Genomic DNA, 26760 nt, shown 5'->3' with positions numbered 1-26760 from the left:
TTTTTGCAGAAGAAGCGCGCGCGCCTGGGAGTGCTCGGGGTCCGGAGCTTGCGGCGGCTGCCAGGAGCGGGAGAGCGAGAAAGCGAGCGAGCGAGCAAGCCAGAGAGAGAGAGAGAGAGAGCGAGCGCGGGTCCCCGGCCGCCGCCGCCTCCTCTCCGGTCGCCGCCGCAGCCGCCGCCGCAGCAGGGGAACGGGGCCGGGGGGGAGGGGGGCAGCCGCGGACGCGCGCGGCCGAGGACTTTGCAACTTGCCGGGGAAGGTGGAGGGGCGGGAGGGGGAGGGGCGCCCGCGCAGGAGACCAAGCGCCCAGCCCCGCCGCGGACCATGGTGCAGCAGGCCGAGAGCTCGGAAGCCGAGAGCAACCTGCCCCGGGACGCGCTGGACACCGAGGAGGGAGAGTTCATGGCGTGCAGCCCGGTGGCCCTGGACGAGAGCGACCCGGACTGGTGCAAGACGGCGTCGGGCCACATCAAGCGGCCCATGAACGCCTTCATGGTGTGGTCCAAGATCGAGCGCAGGAAGATCATGGAGCAGTCGCCCGACATGCACAACGCCGAGATCTCCAAGAGGCTGGGCAAGCGCTGGAAGATGCTGAAGGACAGCGAGAAGATCCCGTTCATCCGGGAGGCGGAGCGCCTGCGCCTCAAGCACATGGCTGACTATCCCGACTACAAGTACCGGCCGCGCAAAAAGCCCAAGACGGACCCGGCGGCCAAGCCCAGCGCGGGCCAGAGCCCCGACAAGAGCGCGGCGGGCGCCAAGGCGGCCAAGGGCCCCGGCAAGAAGTGCGCCAAGCTGAAGGCGCCGGCGGGCAAGGCGGGCGCGGGCAAGGCGGTGCAGCCCGGCGACTGCGGCGCGGGCAAGGCGGCCAAGTGCGTCTTCCTGGACGACGACGACGACGAAGACGATGAGGACGACGAGCTGCAGCTGCGGCCCAAGCCGGACGCGGACGACGACGACGACGAGCCCGCGCATTCGCACCTGCTGCCGCCGCCGGCGCAGCAACAGCCCCCGCAGCTGCTCCGGCGCTACAGCGTGGCCAAGGTCCCCGCCAGCCCCACGCTCAGCAGCGCGGCCGAGTCCCCCGAGGGTGCGAGCCTGTATGACGAGGTGCGCGCGGGCGGCCGGCTCTACTACAGCTTCAAGAACATCACCAAGCAGCAGCCTCCGCCCGCGCCCCCCGCGCTGTCGCCCGCGTCCTCACGCTGCGTGTCCACCTCCTCCTCCAGCGGCAGCAGCAGCGGCAGCGGCGCCGAGGACGCCGACGACCTCATGTTCGACCTGAGCTTGAATTTCTCCCAGGGCGCGCACAGCGCCTGCGAGCAGCCACTGGGCGCGGGCGCGGCGGGGAACCTGTCCCTGTCGCTGGTGGATAAGGACCTGGATTCCTTCAGCGAGGGCAGCCTGGGCTCCCACTTCGAGTTCCCCGACTACTGCACGCCGGAGCTGAGCGAGATGATCGCGGGGGACTGGCTGGAGGCGAACTTCTCCGACCTGGTGTTCACGTATTGAGGGGCACAGGGCTCCTCGGGAGGCATTCGTGGCGGTCAGGATAAAGAGGATGGCGGGGGTGGGGGGAGGGGAGAAGATGCTCATGGTCAGAGATGTGGCGCAGAGAAATTGGAAACGGTGATGAAATGTTGGTGGAGTTAAAGTGAAATGAGTAGTTTAAACAGATTTTCCTTTTTTTTTTTTTTAATTTAAAAAAATTTTTTGGGTCTCCCCACCCTTCCCTTTATGGTGTCTCAAGGTAGTTGCATACCTAGTCTGGAGTTGTGATTTCCCCCACCCCTAAGAAAACGTGTTTTGTAATTTCTATATCTTTTTTTCCCCCTGAAATTCGTGATTGCAACAAAGGAGGAGGGGACCGGGCGGGGGAGGGGAGGAGGCCCGCTGCTCCGGAAGGCGCTGTTTGAAGCTTGTGGCTTTTTGAAGTCTGAAAGACGTCGGCAGAGGACCCTTTTGGCGGCACAACTGTTACTCTAGGGAGTTGATTTTTTTTTTCTTAAGAGATCTAAAAAAGAACTGGTGATTAAAAAACAACAACACAAAAAGGGACCATTGCAACCTTTTTATTTTATTTTTACTTTTTTGGAGGGAGAAAGCTGATGTCTTCTATGCATCCAATTTCTCAAACTGCAGGGAGCTTGAAAAAATGCAGTCTGTACAAACGCTTACAAAAATCATAACTGTGAACTGACTTAAGAGCAGAGTTTACTTTTTCAGATCAAATTGTTTATGGTTTTACAAATGTGATTTCTACTTGGCAACCTTTTTTTGGTAACTCGTTCCCTTATACCTCCTTGATTGAATACCTTACAGCCTAGACCTCAGTACAAAAAGGTATTGAAACATTTTTGATACATAACAGACCTCAATCTTTTTTAAAAATTAATATATTTTCAGGCGTATTTTTGTACAGTGAAAAGGGAACAATCTTGCTGTGTTTTTTCAGTAAGACTTTCAGGCACTTCTTCCCTTTTGATTTTTTTTCTTTTTCTTTCTTTTATTTTTTTTTTCCTTTTTTGTTTGTTTTTTTTTTTTAGCATGCAAATATGTTGGTACGTTATGTCCTGGTTTAAAGGATTAAAATTTTAAAAGTAATCCTTGCATCTAAAGGCCTTGTGGTTTAAAAAAAAAAAAGCAAACTTTTTTTGTACAGCTATAGTAGAGATTTGTTCAATATTTGTAGGTAAAGATTTATTGAAAATGGTGACATAGACCTCAGAGCTGTTCTTAGTTTAAGACTGTATGTACTGTACCATAGTAGGACCTATGTATCTCATCGCTGTGATGTGTGGACGGGGCCCCAGACGGAAGGTTTGAAACTGGATTCTCGATTTTTAGCAAAAAGAAAAAAGGAAAGGCACATAGTTTTAAATTTTCTCATTTTGTGCAATATAATCTAAATAAACAGACCATTGCATATTTAGTAGCAAATGGTGGCGAAACAGACTCAACGCACTGTCGACATCACCGCCCGAGTTTTTTGTTTTTTTTGTGTGTGTGTGTGTGCTGAAGTCTGTGTCTTGATTTTAATAAATCAGCAGGAACTGATAGAAGCTCGCATGACCCATAGTCTCTCTAAGTCTACCCGGGGACCTCGTGGTCGCGGTGCGGCGGCTGCGGGTGGCGGAGGGCAGATTCCGCTTTTGGAGCCCCTTAGGTTGCGGTTTAGGGGGCAGGCGGGTGTCCTCTCTTCTCACCCCGCCCTGCATCTCCAACCCCGCCACCGCCTGCGCGCGCGTTCGTGCGTGGTGAGGCCGGGGGCTGGTGTCCACAGGGCTAGGCCCCCGCTTCTGGCTTTGGCTTTTTTTAAATTTTTTTAATATTTTCTCCCCGCCCCCCCCCCCGCCGCATCGCTGCGTGTGCGCTCAGGCGAATGCGGGTGGAGAGGGCCGCGCCCTTTAGGGGTGTCCACGCGGGTGGGGCACAAGGAGAGCAAACGCGCCTAATGCCGCCTCCACGCTGGGCGGCTCGTGACTTTGGAGTCCTGATGGAGCATCTGCCTCCCGGGCCCGGGCCAGTCCTCCCTCCATTCCAACCACCCCCACCCCCGCCGCCGCCAGCCCTGTCCCTAGTGGGGTCTCGCGCGCAAGTCCAAGTCCCCGGGGCCACGGCGCCCGCGACCGAGAAGCCGTTCAGCGGCGAATTGAAACTTGCTGCCCAACAGCCGGACTCTGTATCTACAGAAACCGTTACTGCTCGGGCGCTGGCCACGGGGACTTGGCCGGCCGGGATCCACGTTGGGGCCCCCACGCGAGTCGCACGCTGCAGGGTGGAGAGCTCGTCGCCACCAAGCGGCGCGATGGCACAGCGCACGTGGGTGGGGGGGCAGCGTGGCTTTTCCGCGCTTTCCTCGCCCACCCCTCCTCCACAGCGCACTGGTGTGGGCCACGCGGAGACCTTTAAACCGCGAATAATCCCACCAGCGGTTTACCGGGGGTTTGCAGTTTCCGAAGCTTAGGGGGAAAGGCATTCTGAGTGTCTTGAGATCTTTTAACATTTGCATGTGTTTCCTGTTTTCCATCGGGTGTTTTCTGTGGTGAGGGAATTAGGAAGGTGTGAGGATTTGGTCTCAGAATGAAAACATAGCTGTGATTTGTATTTTAAAACTATGTGGCCGAGTTTCTTGGCAGGAAAATAAGAGACAAGTCCTTGGTTGGCGATGTGGGGCGGTGGGGGGAGAAAGATTTTTTTTTTTTAAACCCTGTTAGAACTCAGGACAGGCGCTTGAATGCGCTTTTAACAATATTTAAAGCAGTTTAGACGAATGCATTGTGAAGACCATTCCCAATGAACTCTTTATTGAATGTCTAATACACAAGGTATTCCTGCCACTGGCTAGACTTCAATAAAAGTTTAGCTGCTTTTTCCCCCCTCCTAAGTAAGTCTTATTTTTAACTGAGCATTGACAGTATCTTAAAATGGTAACGTGGGCGTGGGCGTTGTGTGCAGAGCAGTCTAGCCAGTTGGGTACCCTGCTCCTTAACTAGTTCACAGACTCGAGTGCATTTTTGGCGTGATTTCCATCTTTGAAGAAAAAACAAAAATAACCGAACCAGCGTTCTCTTATTAATTCTTTAAGCTGTGGAAATAATTTCCAGTTTCTACATTCTCGATATGCATCCTTCTTATTAAAAAGAAACAATATGAATGAAAGGCAGTGTGCTTAAAGTGTGCTTTGCAAATACGTGTTATGAATGACTACGGTCACTGGGCAAATTATTTGTAGAATGATTAGCCTTTAGCTAGAAAAAAAAATCATTGCAGCTCTTTTGGGCCTGGATGGTTCTTTTTAATGTTAATGGAGGGGAAGTGATTTAAATATGCATGCTCGTAGCAGTCAGGATCTGACTTAGTTGTTTTTGAGAGAAGAAAAAAATCAAAAGGCAAGGTCTACTTCTTTCTTCTCTGGGAATTGAAACCACAATCATCTAGGATACTAGGATGGTGTAAGAAATGGACATTTGTTCTTCACTTCAGAATTCAAATGAGTTTTGCCCAAGGAATATGGGAAACGAGGCAAATAAGTTGCTCAATTTTCAAGTAGTCATTCAATAGAAATATATTCCATCACTCAGCTTTTTTAGTCTCTGATGGGGTATTATGTATAGTCTCACTGTTTTCTCCTAATGGGCATATGTATCTTTGTGGACACTTGGAAGAGAGGTTTTTCTTGTCCTCTCTCATTTCTAGAATCTTTATACTCTTTCTCCTGCGAGGTTCTCTGCTTTTAACAGATTTCTGAGGCAACTTATATTTGTGCTTTTTTCTTACTTAGGAAGACCAGCGAAAATAGCTTACTGAGTTGTCGATTTTATCAGTAGATAAGAAACTTTGTTTATTACAGTTTCAGGGAAGGTTTTTCAGGATATTTCTCAGTTATTCTAAGGGCCAAATTTTATAAAAATTTCCATTAGGAATGTCAGTTTCAAATACCCTTTGTATAGCCTATGGCCTGTGAGGATAACTACCAAGACTGAGCCTTACATGTGTCCGAACAGGAATTCATAAGTCCCCAAAGTAAACGTCTCCATGTAACGACTCTTGACACGTTTCCTGAGAGTTGGCTTATTTTAATTATCGATTCTTTCTCACTGTCCATTCTGGTTGATTTATTCTGCCATATCTCTTGGTTTGATGATCTCCCCATTTTTTGCTCTTTGGTAACAACTCAGGTTTTGTTTATGGGTTTTAAAGCCCCCTTTGTGTGACGCTTACATTTTCAACCACAGTAAAACGTACTGAAGCCAAGCTCACCTCCATTTCCTTACTGCTGACCCCCTTTACCCTCCCCCAACTCCTAAAATACCTTCATTTTTTTCCATCATCTTATTTTTTTTTAACACTACCTAGATGCGTTAGCTGCCTGATTAGTTTATCTATTCCATGTGGATGCAGTGAGTTTATAAGAGAATTTCACAAACAAGTAGTTTTTTAGTGAACTTAAACAGAATTTTAAAGGAGACCTATTTTTATACTCAATAAAAGCACAAAAGTGCATAAAGTATAGCATGGCGTACAAAGGGAAATCCGCTCATAACGTTCCATGTATAAAAGTAATAATTTTCTTGGATAGCGATATTCTTTGCAGACCCAGTGCCTCCCTGCCTGTGCATAGACAGGATGGTTTCCACGCACTGGGAGCTTCCGGTTGCCGGCACTTGACAAACACTTCACAAGAGCCACCAAGAGCAACAGGCAGGAGCTGAGGTGTGCCCCCTGACAGATCGCAGCTGGCCACTAGGCAACCTGGATGTGCACACGCGGGAGGCTCCAGTCTTGCTGTTTGATCAAACTTCTTTTATGTAGTCGTGTAGACTCCATTTTTCTCTTCTGTGAAAAATGACAAAATAAAGCAATATGACAAGTTTGAAAACACATTTGAAAGAATAGAATTTCCTCCAGGGTCCTCAAAGAGATTTTTCTTTCTTCTTTTTTTTTTCTTTAAAAATGTGATGCTTATTTTAGGAGGCACATTACATTCCCCCTTCAAAATCAGAATGACTGGAAATAATCAAAACCTAGCGTAAAAAAAAAAAAAAAAGAATTTTGATCAAATGGATATTGACAAAGGGCCCTCGATCCCATTTTTTTTTCACCCAGCTTGTGTTCAAAAATCCGTATGCCTCGTCCCCTGGATCACACAGGGAGAAGCGTCCTAGGCCATTGTCACAGACACCCCCCCCACTTTGTCTATTTTTGCTCCTGTACATATGTTGTGGGTATCAGTCTTTCCCATTTGTTCTGTGACACCTTTGTTTGAATGGACTGTTTTTGAAACAGAGGCCTGTGTCTCAGGGGTGGGACACCTAGTGGTCGCGGCGGCGTCCCCATCCCATACATAGCGCTGTGGGCCAGCTGGGACAGAGCCACCTGAAGTCTGAGAGCAGTTATTAGCATGACACCGTTAACAAAGTGTTTTTGTTTTGTTTTCCAAGGCCGAGAGAAACAACTTTCACAGCCACTCCAGGTTTTGGGGGAGGAATAGCTGGAAAGCCCTTTTGTTTAGAAGTCCGAGTGGGTTGTGGGGGGACCTTTTATAGAGTTTGCATGCCAGCGCAGGGTCTGTGGCTGTCAGACAGAGAGAGGGGGGAGCTACCTGAGGCAGTGCGCTGGGGGGCCGTAAGTGTCCCATAGCACTAGGGAAGCAAATGCATGGTGAAGTCATGTCTTCTGGTAGAGGTTATCTAGCATGCAGAGTGTAGTGTGTTGAAACTGTATGACGTTGCTGTATCAAAGTTGTAAAATTAAGCATTATTTATTGAAAACTATGTATTTTTTTGTAAAAACCCGATCACACAAGAGTATCCGTGGCTTCTGCTTTCAATCAAACCAGCTCCGTGACCGCCGTCCTTGGAACGCAGTGTTGATGCTCAGGGTTGAACTCATACACTCCAATGTCTCTTTTTGCAGGAGTTTTTCACAGAGGAATACATTTGTTCAAAAGACCAATAAAAACCGTGTGATCAATCTCCACATGTGGCTTTTATGTGACTTTTGTTTTTGTTGTTTTTTTTTTTTTTTGCTTTTCCCATTTTTGCATTGGGTAACTACTGTGTGACTCCTAAACTTGTTGTCTCGAAGCTGAGAGATTTGAAAAGTCCTGGTGTCTCTCTGTCCAACCAGGACCCATAGCCTGGGCAGGACTGGGGCCCTCAGGAAGCGATGCTTTGGGCAGGCTGCCGAGCTGCCCACAGTTGATTAAGCATGGTGATCGTGTCTTGGTATTTTTAACTGGCCAATAGAATGAGTAAAAAGCATAGGCAAAGTATAGAGGGGTAGGCTAGCCTGTTTGTCAGCAGTAGAAGATGAAGGGACTATTCAGGGGCAGTTGCTGATGTTGGATTCAATGCCAGCCAACTCCATTCCTCAGTGTCTTTTTTTCCCCCCTCTATAAACAATTTACAGTGTAAATGTATTTTGACATAGAAACCATTCTGTATTGAGATTCTTGCTATAAGATGTTTTTATGAAAGCCTGTAAGTGGTCCTTGCAATTATTATCAGATTTTTTTAAAGATGTGTTTACATGGTGAGTGTTTGTTGCATATTAATTAAATTTGGTTTTGTAGAAACATCTGTGTCGTATCATGACGGATCTCCACGGGCACGGCTTACACACTCACATGCTTGGCTCACACACTCACTCCTAGGCCCCTGGTTTGACCAATGTCACCTTTAAACCAAAGAGCACATACCAGGTTCCACTTGTGGGACAGCTCTCTGGATTTTATGAGAGATATTTTTACTTCATGGTTGACTCTCCCACAGCATCTCCATTTGGTAGGATTTGACTTTTATTTTGAGGCAGAAAGGTAGACTCTGCAGCCTTTCATCTTAAAGTAGATTTTTTAAAATTTTTATTTATTTATTTATTTATTTATTTATTTAGGTTTTTCAAAACAGGGTTTCTCTGTGTAGCTTTGCGCCTTTCCTGGAACTCACTTGGTAGCCCAGGCTGGCCTCGAACTCACAGAGATCCACCTGGCAAAGTAGATAAGTAGATTTAAAAAAAAAAAAAAAGAATTCACTATATAAATTCATTGATATTTCTGGCTAAATTGCCATTGATGAGATTTTTTTTCCCTACTTGTGAACATGGTAACCTCACCCACCAGATCTAGAATGTACTGTAGGGCAGGGGTCACCTGTCACACCAAAAGTGTCTTCTTTCACACAACCACTGTCCCATCTTTGAACTTGAATGGTAACTACTGTTGGGAAGATTCCCCAGTCTACCAGAAAGTAAAAAATTTCACAAATTGGGGAGCTTGGTGAACTTGATGTAGCCAATCCCAATTCTGACATTGGTCAGAGCACATAAAATTTCACTAGAATTGGTCCTTAAGACACTCCAGTGGGAATAGAAGGAAGTCCCAGGGAACCCTTCTGTCATAGTGTTTGTAGATTATCTGCTAGGACCCAGTGCAAAGTGTATGGTGACCTGTGAACACACAGCTGGACTGAATCTAACGGGAAGCATGTAGTCAACAAACAAGGCCCCTTTGGGGATGGGGATGTAGCTCATTTGCTATGGCGCTTGCACAGCGTTCTGGGTTTGGTCCCCAACGTCGCATAAACTGGACTTGGTTAGCACCTGCCTACAATCCCAGCACTGGGGAGGTGGTGGCAGGAGAATCCCCTGGTTGAGGCCATCTGTAGCTACGGGAGTCAGCTTCAGAACAAAAGTGACCCTTTGGGTACCTCTTTCTAGGAAGCTAAGCCAGCTGTCTGACCGGCTTAGTCCTTCTTTTGACTTCACACCCCCCCGCCCCCACTGAAAGATGTCCCATCCTCATGCTCCTCCTGAACAAATGGCCTCGTCCCATGCCTCCTGGGACCCCAGAGGGCAGGCGTGCCGGCTGTTCCCCGCTCTGGACTGCCTGGGGGAGTTGCTAAGCTGTTCTGTTGTCAGACTTCTGAACCCCAGAGTCGAGGCTGCGGTCACACCCCAAACTTGGTGCCCAGGGTTGAATTGGGAAATTGAGGAAGTCCAAGCAGCACTGTAATCTGATATTTCAGAGGTCAGACATAGAGGAACCTAGAGGGCAGAGAAATCACCTAAGAAGAATACTGAGCCTACGGGAAGACAGCAAAGTCCCAAACAGGGCAAGTCCCCTTGGCACCACCCTTAAGTTGGACTGAGGCCACTGGTGGTTCTTACAGCTCATTACGAATCTCTTGAATTACACACACACACACACACACACACACACACACACACACACACACACACACACTTAATTTTGGTTTGAAAGACACTATAATCAAGCAAAAAAAAATCAGTCTCATAATTTTTTTGGGGGGCGGGAGCAACTTGCACTACAGTGGTCACTGAGATGTCAGTAGAAGCCCCTAAGGCAGGGTGATTAATGTGATCAGCTTCCTTTGTCCTTAGCCCGGCAGACATGCACATAAGGCCTGCAGTCATGGGGAGAGGCAAAGAGAATTCCTGTGACCTTACTGGGCACCACAGCCAACTCCAGCTCCAGGTTTGGGAGAACCTGAGTTATTCATCTGTCCCCTTAAATATGGCCAGGCAGAAGCCATGGCCTCCTTTTCCTTGGTATTATTGGTGTGGGTCTTTTATGTCTCTCCACCTTGAGTAGATGGACATATTGTGGACTACCTGGAGGGAGTTCCCAAAACTCTTTGGAAGCCTTTACAAGAAGAAAACAGAAGTGTTAAGAATTTCTGCAGTCACAAACTGGACATCAGGTTGCCCTGCTTACATTCTATGTTTATTTATGAGAAAAATTTCTCATTGACACATTTCTGGGGCCCGGGAGGTGGCTCACAATGTAAAGGTGTGCCTAACTGGAGTTCAGTCCCCAGAATCCACAGAAAGGTTGAAGGAGAGAGAACCAGCATCACATCGTTGTCCTCTGACTTTCACACATGCTCCATGCCAGACACACACACACACACACACACACACACACACACACACACAACCATAATACATTTTAAAACATGGAAAGATTACTTTATATTGGCTGAGCTTTTCAGCCTGGGCTAATACATGATCTGTCTTCTTAGAACATTTATTGATTCCTATGCTAGATATTTCTACCACCTAGGTGGTCAGTCCCAATCACCTGGTCTTGCCACGTACCTCTGACTTCAGTGAGTGACATCTACAAAACAAAAGTCCTCAGATATTGTTTGTTCCTAATTCCCTCCTGAGAGTTCAGCTTTTAGTTTTCCAAACACTCAGACTATAAGAAAAAAATATAGAGGGATGAATTGAGAAAATGAAGCCAGAGTCAAGGTGGATTTGAAGAAATAAAGAATGAAGAAGAGGAGGAGGAAGAGAAAAGAAAAAGGTAAGGAAAGAAAGGCTAATTTGGCAAGGACGCTATAGAAAGCACACAAAAAGCTCACAGCCAGAGATCGGCTTGGGTTAAGTATTGAGATAAGCATCTGGATTCAAATGGTCCCCTGCTCATTCCTGTGTTGTGTCATATTTTGAAACTCAGGGTTCACGCTAGAGATGCTAAGTCATCAGCAAAAGCCCCAGTCAGGCTCATCCTGTCCTACGTAGGAAGGCAGGGAAGTGAGAAATCCTGCACTTAGTCATGCCCCGCCCTATTCTAGATGGAACTGGGAGGTTCTGTAAAGATCTCTTTGCCAGACCCCTCTTCTCCTGGGAATGTCTTCCTAATACAAGTCCAAGCTCATTGAGAGCCTCTTTATTTGGAATCAGCTGAGCTAAATAGGCTGAGCATCTTCTTGTGCCTCATCCCTGGGGCCTTCTCCTGAACAGGCAGTCTTCTCATAGACCAGAACCACCACAGCTCAATTCAAAGGGTTCACAAAGACAGCTAGGCTGGTCCAAATAATTTATTGAGAGTTTGAGCTCAGTGCCCCAGAAGCTATGGGACATGGGTATAGAGAGGGTAGAGGGTCTTGGGAAGAAGGTGAATCCCAAAGCAATGGAAACTCCAAGATCTGGCCTGGAAAGGTAGGTCTACCCTCACTCAGCATACAGTGAGTATGAGCCAGTATTCCATAGCTAGAATAAAGAGAAGACGAATTAAGAGAGCTACTTGAAGAAAAGAGATGAGCTCAAGATGCAAGGAGAATGCATTTTGGTTGTGTTGTGGTTAAGAAAAAGAGAGTCAGGAAGGTGAGAGGTATAGTCAGTACAGCCCAAATCCACAAGGATGGAGGAAGAGGTGGCAGAGGACTGCTCAAAAGGTGGGGTACGAGGACCCAACTTCAGTGTCTGAGTCTTTCCGATTAGAACAGGCAGATTTGAGCCAAGGCTTGAGCCTACCCTGTTCCCATCCATTACTTCCCCTTACATAACTGTGAAATTACCCATAACCTTGGGGTCTCAGGACAGCTGCAAGTGAAGATCTAAGGTGACCGGTAGCCTCAGCAACCTACACCATACAGTCTAAAGAACATGGTCTTAGCTCTGCCACTTTCCAATCAGAAAGATCATTCAGGAATCTGTATTCCTCAAGTAGTGGTTTATCCTGGAACTACCACAGAAGTTAGTCCTTGGGGACAATGTCCTGGTTAGGGTTTCTATTATTATGAAGAGACACTATAACAGCAACTCTTATAAAGGAAAGCATTTAATTGGGGCTGGCTTACAGTTTAGAGGTTTAGTCCATTGTCATCATGGCGGGAAGTACGATTCATGCAGGCAGACATGGTGCTGGAGAGGTAGGTGAGAGTTCTACAGGAAGTGAATGTCACACTGGGCGTGGTTTGAGCTTCTGAGACCTCAAAGCCCATCCCCCAGTGACACACCTCCTCCAACAAAGCCACACCTCCTAATAGTGCCACTTCCTATGGCCAAGCATTTGATCACAAGAGTCTATGGGGGCCATGCTTTATTCAAACCACCACAGATAGTGAGGGTCCTGCTCTCAGAATCTATCCAGAAGCCAGGACTTTAGTGTGCAAGGAGGCTGTCCAGACTGACCCGCACTCCAAACCAATGCACTGAACCAAGTGAACAGACAGACTAAAGGAATCCCTACAGGCTCCTCAGCACCAGGGTGCTGGCAAGACACAGAGGTGTGGAAGATATAAAGCCAAAACCAAGCAAGAAGATGTGGGTGGGAGACCTGGCTGTGCCCAACATCTACCCAGAAAGCTGCTGGTTTGGGCTGAGAACATGCCAGCAGGGAAGAGCTGGGCATCTCTGACTTCTCTGTATTCTTTTTCCTCATAGGGGACAAAGGGCAACCTGTATGCAGTTAAATGGTGGGTCAGGAGTCTGCTCCCTAGGTTTTCAGCCATGGTTTTGTGCTTCGGTAGCACCTGATGGATGCATAAAAATAACTAAGATCTGTGAAACCACACTGGAAAGAGTGGGGCGTCAACACCTAGGGACCCATAAGGTAACTCATCACAGAAAGTGCACAGTGGTCTCTAGTTGCTCTGTGGAGAGACAGGCAAAGGATCAGGGATCTTTGCAGCTTTGTATCCATCAGTAAAGCATGGAGAAGTAGAGAAGCTTAAAAAAAATAAAGTCAGAAATCACTTTTGAACATCTCTGATTCTTATAATAATTCTATCATGACAAAACTGCAGGACATTAGCCTTTGTTATCTGTGAGGGACTTCATGAGAAGACCATGCGCCACGATGCCTTGGAAGTTCCCTTCCCCTGCAGTGGTCTCCAGAGAAGTGGCCAGCATCTTTGGCAGCCTAGTCTGGGGATGTTTGCTGTAGGAGAGCACTGTGATGATTCACATCGTTTCCTGTTAATCTATAACTCTGGCTAAAGACAAGGGAGACATGACCCTTTCCTAACACTTCATGCTTGGATCAAACATTTTACCTGTGCATACTTTAAATAAAAATAACATCTTTGTTAGAAATGTCTGCTCACCAACTTTGAAGGAGAGATCCGAGGCAAGGTAATTAGTGAGGTGAGATGAAAGGCCTCCACTCTGAGGGAGAAGAAATCCCAAGTTCTGTGTTCTGTAAGGGGTACCAGGTGATATTTGGAAGAATGGCCTCCAATTCTCCTGAGCTACCAGTAGGGCTGTGCAAAGTCAAATAGTTCATTTTGTCATGAATTAATTGATGACTGTGTTAGTTAGGGTTTCTATTGCTGTAACAAAACACCAAGACCAAACAGCAACTTGGGGAGAAAAGGGTTTCTTTGGTTTATACTTCCATATTACTGGCCGTTCATCACAGAAGGAAGTCAGGACAGGAACTCAAGCAGGCAGGAACCTGGAAGCAGCAGCTGATGCAAAGGTCATGGAGGGGTGCTGCTTACTGGCTTGCTTTCCTCATGGTTTGCTCAACCTGCTTTCTTATAGAACCGAGGACCACCAGGGATGACACCACCCACCATGGGCTGGCGCCTCCCCATTGATCACTAATTGAGAAAATGTCTTATAGCTGGATCTCATGGAGGCATTTCCTCAACTGAGACTCCTTCCTCTCCGATGACTCTAGCTTGTGTCAAGTTGATACACAAAAAAAGCCAGTACCATGACCAAAGTGGGCTACCCTGAGATTCTTTTCAGTCCAATAATTTGAATGGCCACTACGTATTCGCAGTGAGTGCTGGCTTACAGGTGTTAACGGCCCTCAGATCTCAGATACAGGAAATGAACAGAATGGAGACAACAATGTCCTCTGGATGGAGGAAGCTAGCCCTCACTGAAGAAGGATCCATCATTTAACACTTTGACTCATCCAGTGGAGGTCACAAACAGTGGCCATGGGCTCTCCGGTTTTGTTGCTTTGGGGTGAATCTATGGGTTTGACACCCCACCCCACCCCCCCACCCCTCCCCCCGTTGCTCTGCCCTAACCGAGCTATGAGTCTCAGAAGGCAAGACAGCAGAAGAGTGACTTCCCAGGCTGGCAATTCTCAAGCTCAAGTGTGATATAATTATTTGACTTTGGTTTTTGAGACAAGGTCTTATGTGTTGTAGCTCAGGCTGGTTTTAAATCGCTGTTTGACTGAGGACATCTTTGGGCTGCCTCCTCCTCCACTTTCTGACTTAGGTGACTGCCACCGCTCCTGGCTTATTAGGATGGAATTCAGGGCCCCGAGCATGTTAGGTGAGCACTATATCAAGGTAGAAGCTTGAAGCTGAAACCACAAGGAATGTTGCTTACTGCTTTGCTCCCCCTCGCTTGCTTAGTAATTTTTCTTATACAGCTCAGGATGTCTGCTCAGGAGTGGCACCACCCGCAGTGGGCTGTACCCTTCCACATCAATCATGAAACAAGAAAATGTCTCACTCACATGCCCACCGGCCACTCTGATTGAGGCACTCTGCTCAGGTGTGTCTGGACTTGTGTGAAGTTGACAGAAGTTAACCAGCACACCAACCCTAGTCCACTTGGACACGGTTCCTCTGGTGCATTGCTATTTCAATTGCCAGACTTCCCTAGTTGAGGAGACACAAGCATGCCCCATCATTTACGGGGGCACCAACACTTCCTGAAAGAGGACTCTGGCTCCCAGACAAAACAAACAAGCAGGCAGACCTGCTTTCTCCACAGCCACCCAGAGTGTTTGGAGACAGGCCTCACATGGGTGCCTTCTCTCAGTGGGTCCAGCTGACGACTCTCATGCTGCCGAGTCACAGACATCATCCACAAACCAGAGAACTGATTTAGGGAGGAATCATACAGACCTACATTGTATCAAAATACAGTTTCTCTGAGTCACCGAGTGAGATTTCTATTAATATACACACATGCACATGCACACGCACACGCACACACACATAAATGCATGCATGCACTCACTGGCTCTGCTTCTGCCCACATGCACATGCACACGCACACACACATAAACGCATGCATGCACTCACTGGCTCTGCTTCTGCCCACATGCACATGCACACGCACACGCACATAAATGCATGCATGCACTCACTGGCTCTGCTTCTGCCATTGTTTGCAGAATGCATACTCTACCTTTAAAGCTCTGGTCAGATAAGGGAGTTTGGGAAACATATCTGCAGTGGCCACATAGCACAAAGAGCTGGTATGAGGAGACACAGACAACCTTGATTGGGGAGAGGAACACTGCTAGCTAGGACCCTGCAGGGGTCAAAGGCCCAAGACTACAATTAGTTTGCTTCCTGGCCCACAGGATGGGCACTGAAAGATGTGGCATTGAGGGGAGGGGGGTGGACAGGAAATGCTTGCAGTTGGATCCTTGCTTTTGCTGCGACCCAGAACACTTGTGCTTTGTAAAGGATTCCTTCTTTTTAAGCCTCTTTTTTGCCGGCCCCATCCTCAGACTGGGCATGTAGATGGTGGGGATACAGTGGGAGAGTCGGAAATCAAACAAAATTATTCCACACCTGGATCATCCTGTTGCAGGTTGGCTACACGACACTGTTGGCAATGGGACAGGAAACTGGATAGGCCTAGGGGATGGGCAGTCCTTGAATATTCAGAGATACTAAACTGGGCTCCATCCATTTCTCATTTGCAAGTGGGCATGCGCACCGTGTGCTGCCCGATCCTGATGTTGTAAGACGGGATCACAGTGTCCCAGTGTTAGCACCACAACAGATTTTTGTGTTTGAGTCCTTAACCACCTGTAAAACACAGATCATAATCCTTGCTTCCTGTGAGTGTTGGCTGTTCAATGAGCTTTCGTGGAGCTTTTTGACACTTACTGACTTTGGCGACATCAGAACTGACAAAGCTTGATAGGAAGCCCTACTATCTGGGTCGCCAAAGAAGAGATGAAAGGCGGGAATCCAGTTTAGGATAGAGAATGGAGTCTATGCCTTCTCATACAGAGAAAAGCAAAGGCACACATTCCACTAGAGACAACAAAGCAAATAAACAAACAGATAAATAAATAAACACCACAGAGCTGAAGCAATGACTTTGCTGTTAAGAGCACTGGCTGCTCTTCCTGAGGACCCAGTTCAATTCCCAGCCCCACAGGGTGGCTCACAAACATCGGTAACTCCAGTTCCAGGAGATCCAACACCCTTTTCTGGTCCCTGTGGGCATCAGGTACATGGTGTGCATACAGATATGCAGGCAAAACATCCATACACATAAAGTAAAACTTAAAAACAACATTTCCTACTTGATTCCAGGGGGCAGATTTTAAAATTAAAATCATATGGAAAGCTAGTCTGTACGCAATGTAAAGGGAATTGGGTTTTCCTAAGTAGAAATGACTAATACAGGTGGACATCTTAGAATCACCATGTCAGTCAATACAGACATAGGCAGGAGACGGCAGGAACCACGGAGGAATGCTGCACTCCAGAATGCTTAGATGCTCATGACTGCGTGCGAGTGACACAGAAACGAACAAGCCAGTAGAGCTGCCCTCTGGTAGCATCTACCTTCTTACTTAAACTAGACTCCATCAGGAACCAACCTGGCTTCAGAGAACCAAGGGGCAGACTGTGCACCGCCAAGGTCAAGACAGATACCACATGACCTAAGCCGGATCTCTGCACACGAAACACACATAATCAAAGATTATTACTAACAAAGACGGGAAGGTTGTAGGCCTTCTGCCTGTGTTCTCCGCACTTAGCTCTAGTGCAGAGGAGTGTGGCGCAGCGGGTGTGCCCTCCCCCTCCCATGAGTCCTGCCTCAGTGCTCCCCCCATCTCCTGTGTAGACTCTGAGGGGAATGCCCTCAGTGTCAGGCAGGCATTCCCTCTCATCTTCCTGTTCACCAAACCTGGTTCCCAGTTGCTCACCTTTGAAGATTCCTACCCTCGATGTCATCTTTTTCAGTCATTTATCTGATGACACGACCTTTTTCAAGTCCACAACTTTAGTAGTATGCTGTGATTACCTCTTGGTCTCAGGTGTATGTATACGAGCTGAGTATTTTACTCCCTCGTCACTGCCCAGAATATATTTTATACAGTTCAAGGGGAGAAATTCAATAACAAACATTGCATTTATTTACTTTTTTTTTTTTGAGACATGACATTGCTTTGTAGCCCGTGATGCCCTCTGACATAGCCCAAGCTGTCCTCCAACTCATAACAATTCTCCTGCCTCAGCTTTCCAAGCCCTGAGATCACAGGCATGGGCCTTGTTGTACTGCCTTTGCACCCATAAATTTTGAGCTCCTGACCAGCTGTTGAGGGTTAAACAGATGTGCTGTGGTATGCAGGGAACTCCTCTCACTACCACAGGAGTCAGTCTCAAGAGAACAGGCAATATTATTTCCTCCTCTGAGAGGGTTGCTAATGATTGACTCCCTGGCAAGACAGAATGTGGTTCTATAATGCTGGCACCATGGACCTCAGTTTGCTGTGCTGCAGGAAGGAATAGCCTTTAGAGATAACAAGGGGTGGGGGAGTCTGGGCTAGATCCGCACTCTTGCTAGCATGCTCTCTAGCATGCCTTACTTTTCTCCCAGCTTGTCCTGCTCCTGTCTCTGTAAAGGCAGCCCTTGAAAGATGATTGGCCAGTCTTAGCAGTCTGAAGGAAAAATAGGGAATTTACCTTTTTTTAAAAAAAGTAATTTAAGCTTGAACCCCGCCCCCCCCCAAGGTAAATTCTACAAATAGATATTGCTCAATTTCCATGATCGATTAGGCTTCTGAGAATGATGTATCTTGGTCGCTATTACGGTTGGTTATTTTTCTTTTGGTTTGTAAAGGGTTTAATAATCTTCAGGATGAAAGACATTGTGTAATGAGTCTTATTATTATATTTAATGCATTTTAGTACTTAATTCTTTAAAACACCCGGGTGAAAGTCATTCATTTAGTTTCCGACACGGAGAAATATTAACATATTAGTATAGTCATAAATGTGCTGTGCCATAGTGAGAGGGTTAGCCCTGGGAGCATGATGGAGGCCAGACAGGAGGTAGGAACATATGATAGATAACAGCAGACAGTGAACATCCTGGGTGCCCACATAATTCTCCTTGAGCATCTCTGAGTGTTCCTCCAGATCCTGGGAAACAGCAGGCACCCTATGCTGAGGAATGGCCTCATGCTGAATAGGACTCTCTGAAGTATTTGGCTTTCCCATTAGTAAGATTCAAACGATGCTAATAAAATATTTAATGGCTATTACTCTTCTTGACCCACTAGCAGAGTTCACTAATGGACTCAGGCTTCCTAAGCGGAAAGCTATTTCTTCAGCGTCTAGACCAGCAGCTTCCGCACATGCCTGTCCGCAGTGCTGGAGCTCCCGAGTCCCGGGGTCACGTCTGGAGCTGATCTAAATGCTCTGTCTTCCAGCACCACAGGCTCCACCTCCATGTCCTCACCAGCAGTGGAAATTATCTCCAGTTCGAGACTAGGTGACACATGTGTCGTGTAGCTGATGTCGGTCAGCAAAGCCGCAGAACCTGGCTTGCAGAAAGCGAGGAAGGCGGAAGTTGAGGCAAAGCCAGCACCAATGTGCCAATGGCACTTGAGCAAACAGCCCTCAGAGCCACCCAGGCAGCCGCACTGGGGACTCTCCTGCAGCTGTGAACGTGGAAATGGGCCACCACTGCCTCCCTTCACCGCCACAAGCCTCCCTCCTCACTTCCGAACTCAGGTGCAGAACAGAGTCTCCTGGACGACAATCTTTGAATTTTAGTTTCCATAGGGTGAGGCAGGTGTAACCCCTCTTCTGGGACTCAGCACTCCCAATGTAAGGAGTTTCTTGAGGACAGGGAGCGGAGGAGATCAAGATGGGAAGAATAAAACCACAAACAGATGAGTTCCACTTGTCATCTGTATCTGTATGCATGAACTGTGCAGACCCACACAGACACGGGGTTATACATGCGTGGTGTGCTCTTGTGCCAGCTTCCTAACATCTATGAAAAGGGTTTTTAAGCTCTTCTCCCAAACCCTTCTGGAAAATCTACTTAAAGACAGTAATCTTTCAGGAAACCCTTTTTATTATATGAGGCATCTTTGATTGAGGGAAACAGATGAAAGCACATGTATGTACATGGATGGTTTTTATCGTTTTTTACATTATAGAGAATTTTAGACGATGGGAAATGGTGAGGTTGAAACCAAAAAAAGCACACACAATCAGAGGCTCAGAATCGGGCACTATGAAAGGCGGATGCAGGAGCTGGAGAGGTGACTCAGGAATGAAGAAGGACTTGAGTTTGGTTCCCAGCACCCATGCCTGGAAGCTCACAAAGACCTGTAACTCCATCTCCAGGGGGATCTAATGCCCTCTTTTGGCCTCCATAGACACTTGCACTCTCATGCCCATACCCACGCAGACCATCTCCTTTTCCTCCCTTCCTCCTAGTTCCCCAGAAATGATCGTGTGCCTGGGAACACAGCAGTAACCATGGTAATAGCATGGGAGAAGAAGGCTCCTCCGAGGGCTGGAGAGCCCACCACTCTCTTTACAACTAAACAGCAGCTAGTTGTAAGACACTAAGAGCTTGGACAGAGTGCTTGCTCTGTGGCACTTGGGACCCCACCCACCATGAAGCTACTGCACAATGCTCCCTGTTAACCAGGGACACGCACTCTCCAGGGATCAGATTCTGGACTTGGGGAAGTTGAGGAAATCTAAGCTGAGCTGAGTCAGCCAGGCTGCCCATGTCCAGTCACTCACTTCAGAGAGCATGAATGTGGAACTAAAGCCACATCAGAATTAACATATGATCAACAAGAAGTCCATCGGCAGAGAAAGACCAGAAGCCCGTTCTCTATCCGGGCTACTGTCAGCAAACTGCGCATACCTGTGAGCCTTACGGCCCAGTCCTTCTGAGCGAATGCCTTTCCCTGCTCGGTCACCCACTCCCAGTCTCAGACATGTTTTCTCTGTGTTCATAAACCGTCGCTATTTTTGCTGTCTTAACCGTGTGTCCTTGATACAATCCTTTGTCCTGGGGCAGAAGAAGCTGGAATTGACTGTCACCTCCAATGCATTTCTCTCAAGAGTTAACGTACCTAGGTACATCCGCAGCCATGACTGACGAGTCATGGGAATGACCTCTGCAGATGAGCCACAGCTGCAGCCAGGTTGAGGGGACTGGGCTGGGGTTCCCGTGTCTGTCCTCACCTCCGCATCTCCAAAGGTCATCTATGAAAAATTTCACAGCACCCGGAGAAGCAGATCCGTGAGTAAATAAACCTTGCCACAGAGAGAATGAGTACAGCCGGAGCCACACTTCTGATGATGGAGCATTAACTTTATTACTTTCTTCAACACGACCTGCTTCCTCTTTTGTGAAAATGACAGTCATTTTTTTTTGTTTTTGTTTCAAGACAGGGTTTCTCTGTGCAGCCCTGGCTGTCCTTAGAATTTGTCTGTAGCCCAGGCTGGCCTCAAACTCAGAGATCTGATTTCCTCTGCCTCCTAAGTGCTGGGACTAAAGGCGTGCCTGGCATGACAACCATTTTTAATGTGTACAATTCTTAAATTTTAATTCAACAGGCAGAAGGGAAAAAAATGTTAAGTGGAATGAAATGAAAGAAGTCCCCCCCCCCACACACACACTTTTTTTTGGGGGGGGGGGGCGGTTGTAACTTGTGTACAAGAGTTTTCAGGACACACCCACGAAGTAAATTCTTACTACATCTTTTCCAACTAGGAAAGCTAATACCAGGATGTGCTGGGCTCTTCTCTGAGGATGGCGTGTTTTACTTCACGTCTCTGTAGCTGTGACAAACTGCTCTGACCTGCAGCAATTTCTGCAGGAAAGGGCTTATTTGGTGCGCACTTCCTGGTCACTATCCCTCTTCTGGGGATGTGGAAACTGAAGCAGAGGCCGTGGAAGAATGCTGTTTCCTAGCTGGCTCCCTATGGTTCAATCTCCTCCACCAACTTTCTTATTGTGGCAATGCCCATAGTGATGTGGGCCCTCCCACCTCAATTAGCAATCCAGAAGAAGCCCCATGGATGTGCCAATCTGACAGAGGCCATTCCTCAGCTGAAGTTCTTCTTCCCAGGTGACTTTGGTTCGTGTCAAGTTGACAAGGAAAATTAACCAGTACACAGGGAAAACAGTCACACCTTTGAGTTCTCAGTGGTACCCAACAGAACGGTACTGATTGCTTGTTCTTGTCCCTCATCTATCACTTCAGAGACTAAGCCGTTACCAGGGCACTACTGTTTACTGAGTTAATTGTCAAATAGTCCAGAGCCCAGGATTGATGTGCTGGCCCAGACATTCCATGTGCCACGCCTCCTTACAAGTCATTGGCTGAGAGTAAAGTCATGTGATCAGCTCCAGGGCTGCTGAGAGCAATCACCTTGAATGCAGAATGCAGGAGTGGGCTAGGGATCTACTTTCTAAAAACAAAGGTATGGACAGAACCAAGCCTTCAGGGAATAGGGTCCTGTAGGCTGCTTGTGTTAATGTGACTATTAAGATTTTTTTTTAAATCATTGGTAACAGAATACAATGTCTACTTAGTAGTTCACATCGCTGGGTGTCAGACTTGCGACTAGACGAGAGGGATCAGTTAGTCAAGTCCATGCCTAATTGTTCAGGACTTGGTATGAGTCACACCGAAGGACTAGATCTGAAGGGGAGAAACAAGGACACCTCGGTCACCGGCATCTGAAATGGCGATTAACCTGTCCCCAGCCTGTATCCTGCCAGGCTGTGTCATTGAGCACCCTGGAGACCTGGGGCCTTGTCTCTAGGTTACCAGACCACACACATTGTTCTCAGGGAGAGGAAAGGGATGACAGTGGGCTTCTCACTATGGAAACCTCCAAGAGCTTCCACTGCTGGAGGTGAGATGGCGTGGGCCCCCTGTTAGCCATAGTCCCCTAGTCGTCTATAACCCTCCCCATCGTCTTCATGTGGGGTGGGGGAAACTCCCAGGAGAAGTGAGGGAAATGGAGGCACCTGTGAGCTCCAAGGCAGTAAGCCCTCCTCACTGAGAAACAAGGGCGTCCATCAGACAATGGCTGCACTGGAAAGAGATCCATGCCCTGTGGGTCAGCCACTCTCCCCCTTATAGAGAGAGAGGAAGTTGTAGAGGTAACCGTCTTATTAAATAAGAAACACAGAGCCAATGTAAAGATAAAAGCCCAAGAGGTCAGAGCTAAGAGCCTTACCCTTCCTGCTTCAGCTAGCCTCTTCAGCCAAGAGAGACCTACTTCCTGTGTGTTTGTCTTTATATAGACTTTCTGTTCTGCCTTCTCATTGGTTGTAAACCCAACCACATGACCGCCTCGTCACTGCATATCTGTACAGACATTTAAAGGCGTGTGTCTCCAATGCTGGCTGTATCCTTGACCACACAGAGATCTGCCTAGCTCTGCCTACCAAGTGCTGGGATTAAAGGCGTGCACCACAAACACCCAGCTCCGCTATGACTTACTATTAGCTCTGACCCCAGGCAACTTTATTTATTAACATACAAATAAAATCACATTTTAGTACAAATAAAATATCACCATAGGAAGTCCTACAAAATAAAAATGCTATTGTTGTTATTTTTGCTCTTTTGGGGGCCTGCCACCTACCTCCCAAATAAATTACACACAGAGGCTTATTCTTAATTATAAATGCCCAGCCTTAGCTTGGCTTGTTTCTAGCCAACTTTTCTTAAATTATCCCATCTACCTTTTGTCTCTGAGCTTTTCTTTCTCTGTTTCTGTATACCTTACTTTGACTCTTACTCTGTGGCTGGCTGTATGGCTGGCCCCTAGAGTCCTCCTCTCCTTGTCCTCTCGTTCCTTTTTGTCTCTTGCTTCCAGATTTCTCCTTCTATTTATTCTCTCTGTCTGCCAGTCTCACCTATCCTTTCTTCTGCCTTGCTATTGGCCATTCAGCTCTTCATTAGACCATCAGGTGTTTTAGGCAGGCACAGTTACACAGCTTCACAGAGTTAACAAATGCAGCACAAAAGAATGTAACACAGCTTTGCATCATTAAACAGATGTTTGAAGAGCATAAATAAATGTACCACATCTTTAAAGTAATATTCTACAACATGCTATCAAGGAAAGGACCTTAGGAAAGAGAAGGGACTGGGGAAGCAGCCGAGACTAAGATGTTTGCCTGGGATTGGGCTCCACCTCTAGCATCAGAAAAAAAAATAATAAGTAAAATTTATAGGACACAAAGTGTCTTCACCAAATCCCATCCTTGGGAGCTAGTAGAAGGCTCTAAGCTGAAAGTCTTTGCCCTGTGTTGCCTGGGGTACTCTCCCTACCCTTGAAGGTGTTCTAAAACGGAAAGTTGGGTTAGAGGCATTTGAATGGGTGCAGAGGAGCCCTGCAAGGCCTGAGCCCCTCTGGCTTTGTCATGTTTTCTAGACATAACTGCATGCATAAGAAGGCTGATGGTGTGCTAGATACTGCCTCACCCTGTAGATGCTTTGGGAATCCTATGAGCCTAGCGCCTATTTCTACCATGGCCTTTTGTACAGCACTAAGGTTTGTACTCAGCTTCTGAATCTTGAGTCACACCTAAGAGCAGAGAAAAGATATGCCCTCTCAGACAAATTCTAGTGCCTTTGAGGTCCTGGAAATGCAATGGAACCCTTCCCATCCTTCACTCACACCCTTGCCATCCTCCTGGAAATAATGCAGGGTACTCTGCAGCTCAGAGAAAGGAAGATATACCAATTGTTTATAAACTTTTAAATGCTGTAAAAGCAAAAAGTAGACTATTCTTCAGGGTTTGTATGGTTTGTATTGCTCTACTGTTCCATCTGATGCTGCACATTAATAAAATATAAATAGACACGGAGGAAGACAAGACAGGACTGTGAGAGGCCAGTCAGTGGCAGGCCAGCATTGGATCCCTAGCATTGAGATACATAGTTAGACAGACAAATGGATAGAGAGACAGATGAGTGGATGGAGGGTAAATAGATGGACAGATGAATAGATATATAAATGAGTGAATGGGTAGAGGGATAGAAGAATGATAGATGTTAGATGGTTAAATGGATAGATAGTCAGGAGATATACAATAGATATATAGGTAGATAGGTTAGATAGATGATAATCCGGTAGACAGAAGATAGATGGATGGATAGAAGGGGGCTATGGGTGGATGGATGAATGAACAGATGGATAAGTAAATGGATAAGCAGATAGATAGACAGATAGGCAAAGAGTAGATAATGTGGTCATGATGTACTTACAGAATGTAAATAATTCTCTGTTTCTGAACAGCATTTAAATGGGTCTGATATTAAATAGTACTTTAGATGCAGTCTTCATCTACAAATGCCATAGAGTTTACTAGATCCAGGTGCTAAGGATGGTGTGTGCACAATAGATTTGATAGTCAATGTAGCCCTCTTGTCACCTTGGCAGAAGTCCACCCAGGTCCTGAACAACAGAGTAACGCCTGAGGCCAGCAAGTGGCAGAGGAAGAATCTAAACCAGCTCACTACGATCAGAATCTGTGCAGCCAGTGGACAGGAAGTCTGTCCTTGATTCTTCACAGAGGACATGTTCGTTTCCTCATTGGAGAAAAGACTTTAATCATTTTTTATTTGTTTGTTTTCTTTTCTTAAGACATGTCAATCTTAAATTTTTTCTTTTTTTTGATTTTTAAATTTATGTGTATGAGTCTTTGCCTGCCTGTGCGTGCGTGCGTGCGTGCGTGCGTGTGTGTGTGTGTGTGTGTGTGTGTGTGTGTGTGTGTGTACCTGTGGTGATCAGAAGAGAGAGTCAGATTCTCTGAATCTGGAGTCTCAGCTTGTTATAAGCCACCACATGGGTGCTGAGAGCAGAATCCAATTCTCTGCAAGATCAGCTTGTACTCTTAACCACTGAACCATCGCCCCAGTCCAGCTCATAAGTGCTAACACCTGTGACTGACTGAATGTGACTATCATTGTGAGTAACTAGTTACTTCTACAAACTTGTCTAGGGTCAAGTTATACTATGGCTGTGATTGTCCTCTTTGTAACCCACTGTGCCCAGAACACAAGCAACCTGTACTCCTCTGTCTTTTCTCTGGCATTGTGGTTAATCAACAAATGTCTTCAGAGAATGTCCCAAAGTTTGGACTCTTTCTATGCCTTGTACCACTGCAGTAGAATGGAGCAGACATCCACTTTCAACTCATTTGAAGTGGCTTTTTAAGAATTAGTGTTTAGAGAAGATCTAGAGCCCATTCATCAACTTACATGCTACCTTCAAAACTGCCCCCTATCTGGGCCCCCCTACAGGTAAGTTTTCATGGACCTTTTCGAGAACCCTTCTTGCCTCAAGAGCTCTCCATATGTGAACAGCTCTGTGATAGGCACAGGCCTCAAGTTCTCAGCCAGGAAAACTAGCAGAAGTGAGTCCCTTATGGGAAGGCCACCTTTGTGCCAAGCACTAATGTCCTTGCATCTCTGGTGTGGGTCTTTGAAATGGTATTACCATTACAGATATGAAAAATAACACACGGTGAGGCTAGTTACCTCTCCTGTAGACACAGGCCTTCTGGGTGCAGTGGTGCTCTGAACTGACCTCCCGTAAGAACATTGCATTGGCTGGAGGTGATTTGGTGCTGCCTCATGAGGCTGGCCCTGATCCTAATGCTAGGATTCACTAAATTTCCTTTTTTTTTCTTCAGATACAGCTGTGACTTTTGTAGCTAGTAGGCTTTCTCTTTTTGAAGACGTTCCTCATCTTCCCTCCAGCTTACTCTCTTCAAGGATGCGGGCACATCCTGGATCTTCAAAAGGGTTCTCTGAATCTTTGGTCAGTTCCTCCATTCTTTGTCTCTATGGTAGCTGGATGTGGAGAGGTGCTAGACACACAGGCCTGGGGAAGTATTCATTAGGCAAGAAGGTTGACTGGTGTGCCAGGTGTATGCCACAGAGGGCCACGGACTATGTCATCTGCCAGGGGTAGGCTTCACTCTGGCAGCCTTGCATTTCCTCCAGCCCTCTAAGCCCTCCAGGGGAAGCACACACACTTTCTCCCACTTGAGGTAGTCTTAGTGAGTTAAGTTCCTTGACTCCTGTGATCTCTGTTCTGATGTATTGTCTGTCCCAGAACATGTTCCCTCCTTTCTTCCATCCCAGACTCCATCCCCTCTGTCCCCTACCCATGTCAATACCTTCCTTTTGTTCTTGTAGCCAACAAGGGACTCTGCTTCCAAAGCGAGAATACTCAGGAGCCTGCTGGAGAAGGCAGACACCCAAAACCAGGCATAGCTGGATCCACATCACCTCAAGGTGCTTTACCTGTCCCAACTTCTCAATTGTATGTGTGTATGTGGGGTGGGGGGGCATGATGATATGCCTCTGCCTGATTTTAGAAAGCATGTGCTCAGTTGAACACTCAGCAGCAGCAAGTGCTTAGTAACCAGAGGGTATTTTGTGAGCTGTATGCGTGTGTATGTACAAGTGTCTCTCTGTGTGTGTGC

General features: G+C 47.0%; 1 protein-coding gene across 1 annotated transcript; it reads left to right on the top strand.

Moving 5' to 3' along the window:
• The first annotated feature begins 280 nt into the window (after nt 1-280).
• Nucleotides 281-8082, top strand: Sox11 (SRY-box transcription factor 11). Its single transcript, XM_006980935.4, has one exon. It carries the CDS (start codon nt 325-327, stop codon nt 1510-1512), a length of 1188 nt encoding a protein of 395 aa, XP_006980997.1. The 5' UTR covers nt 281-324; the 3' UTR covers nt 1513-8082.
• Nucleotides 8083-26760: the final 18678 nt, after the last annotated feature.

This window comes from Peromyscus maniculatus, chromosome 22, assembly GCF_049852395.1.
Source record: "Peromyscus maniculatus bairdii isolate BWxNUB_F1_BW_parent chromosome 22, HU_Pman_BW_mat_3.1, whole genome shotgun sequence".
Classification (NCBI taxonomy): Eukaryota; Metazoa; Chordata; class Mammalia; order Rodentia; family Cricetidae; genus Peromyscus; species Peromyscus maniculatus.
Note: the sequence above shows the minus strand (reverse complement) of the source record. Positions and strands in the feature narration are given on the sequence as shown.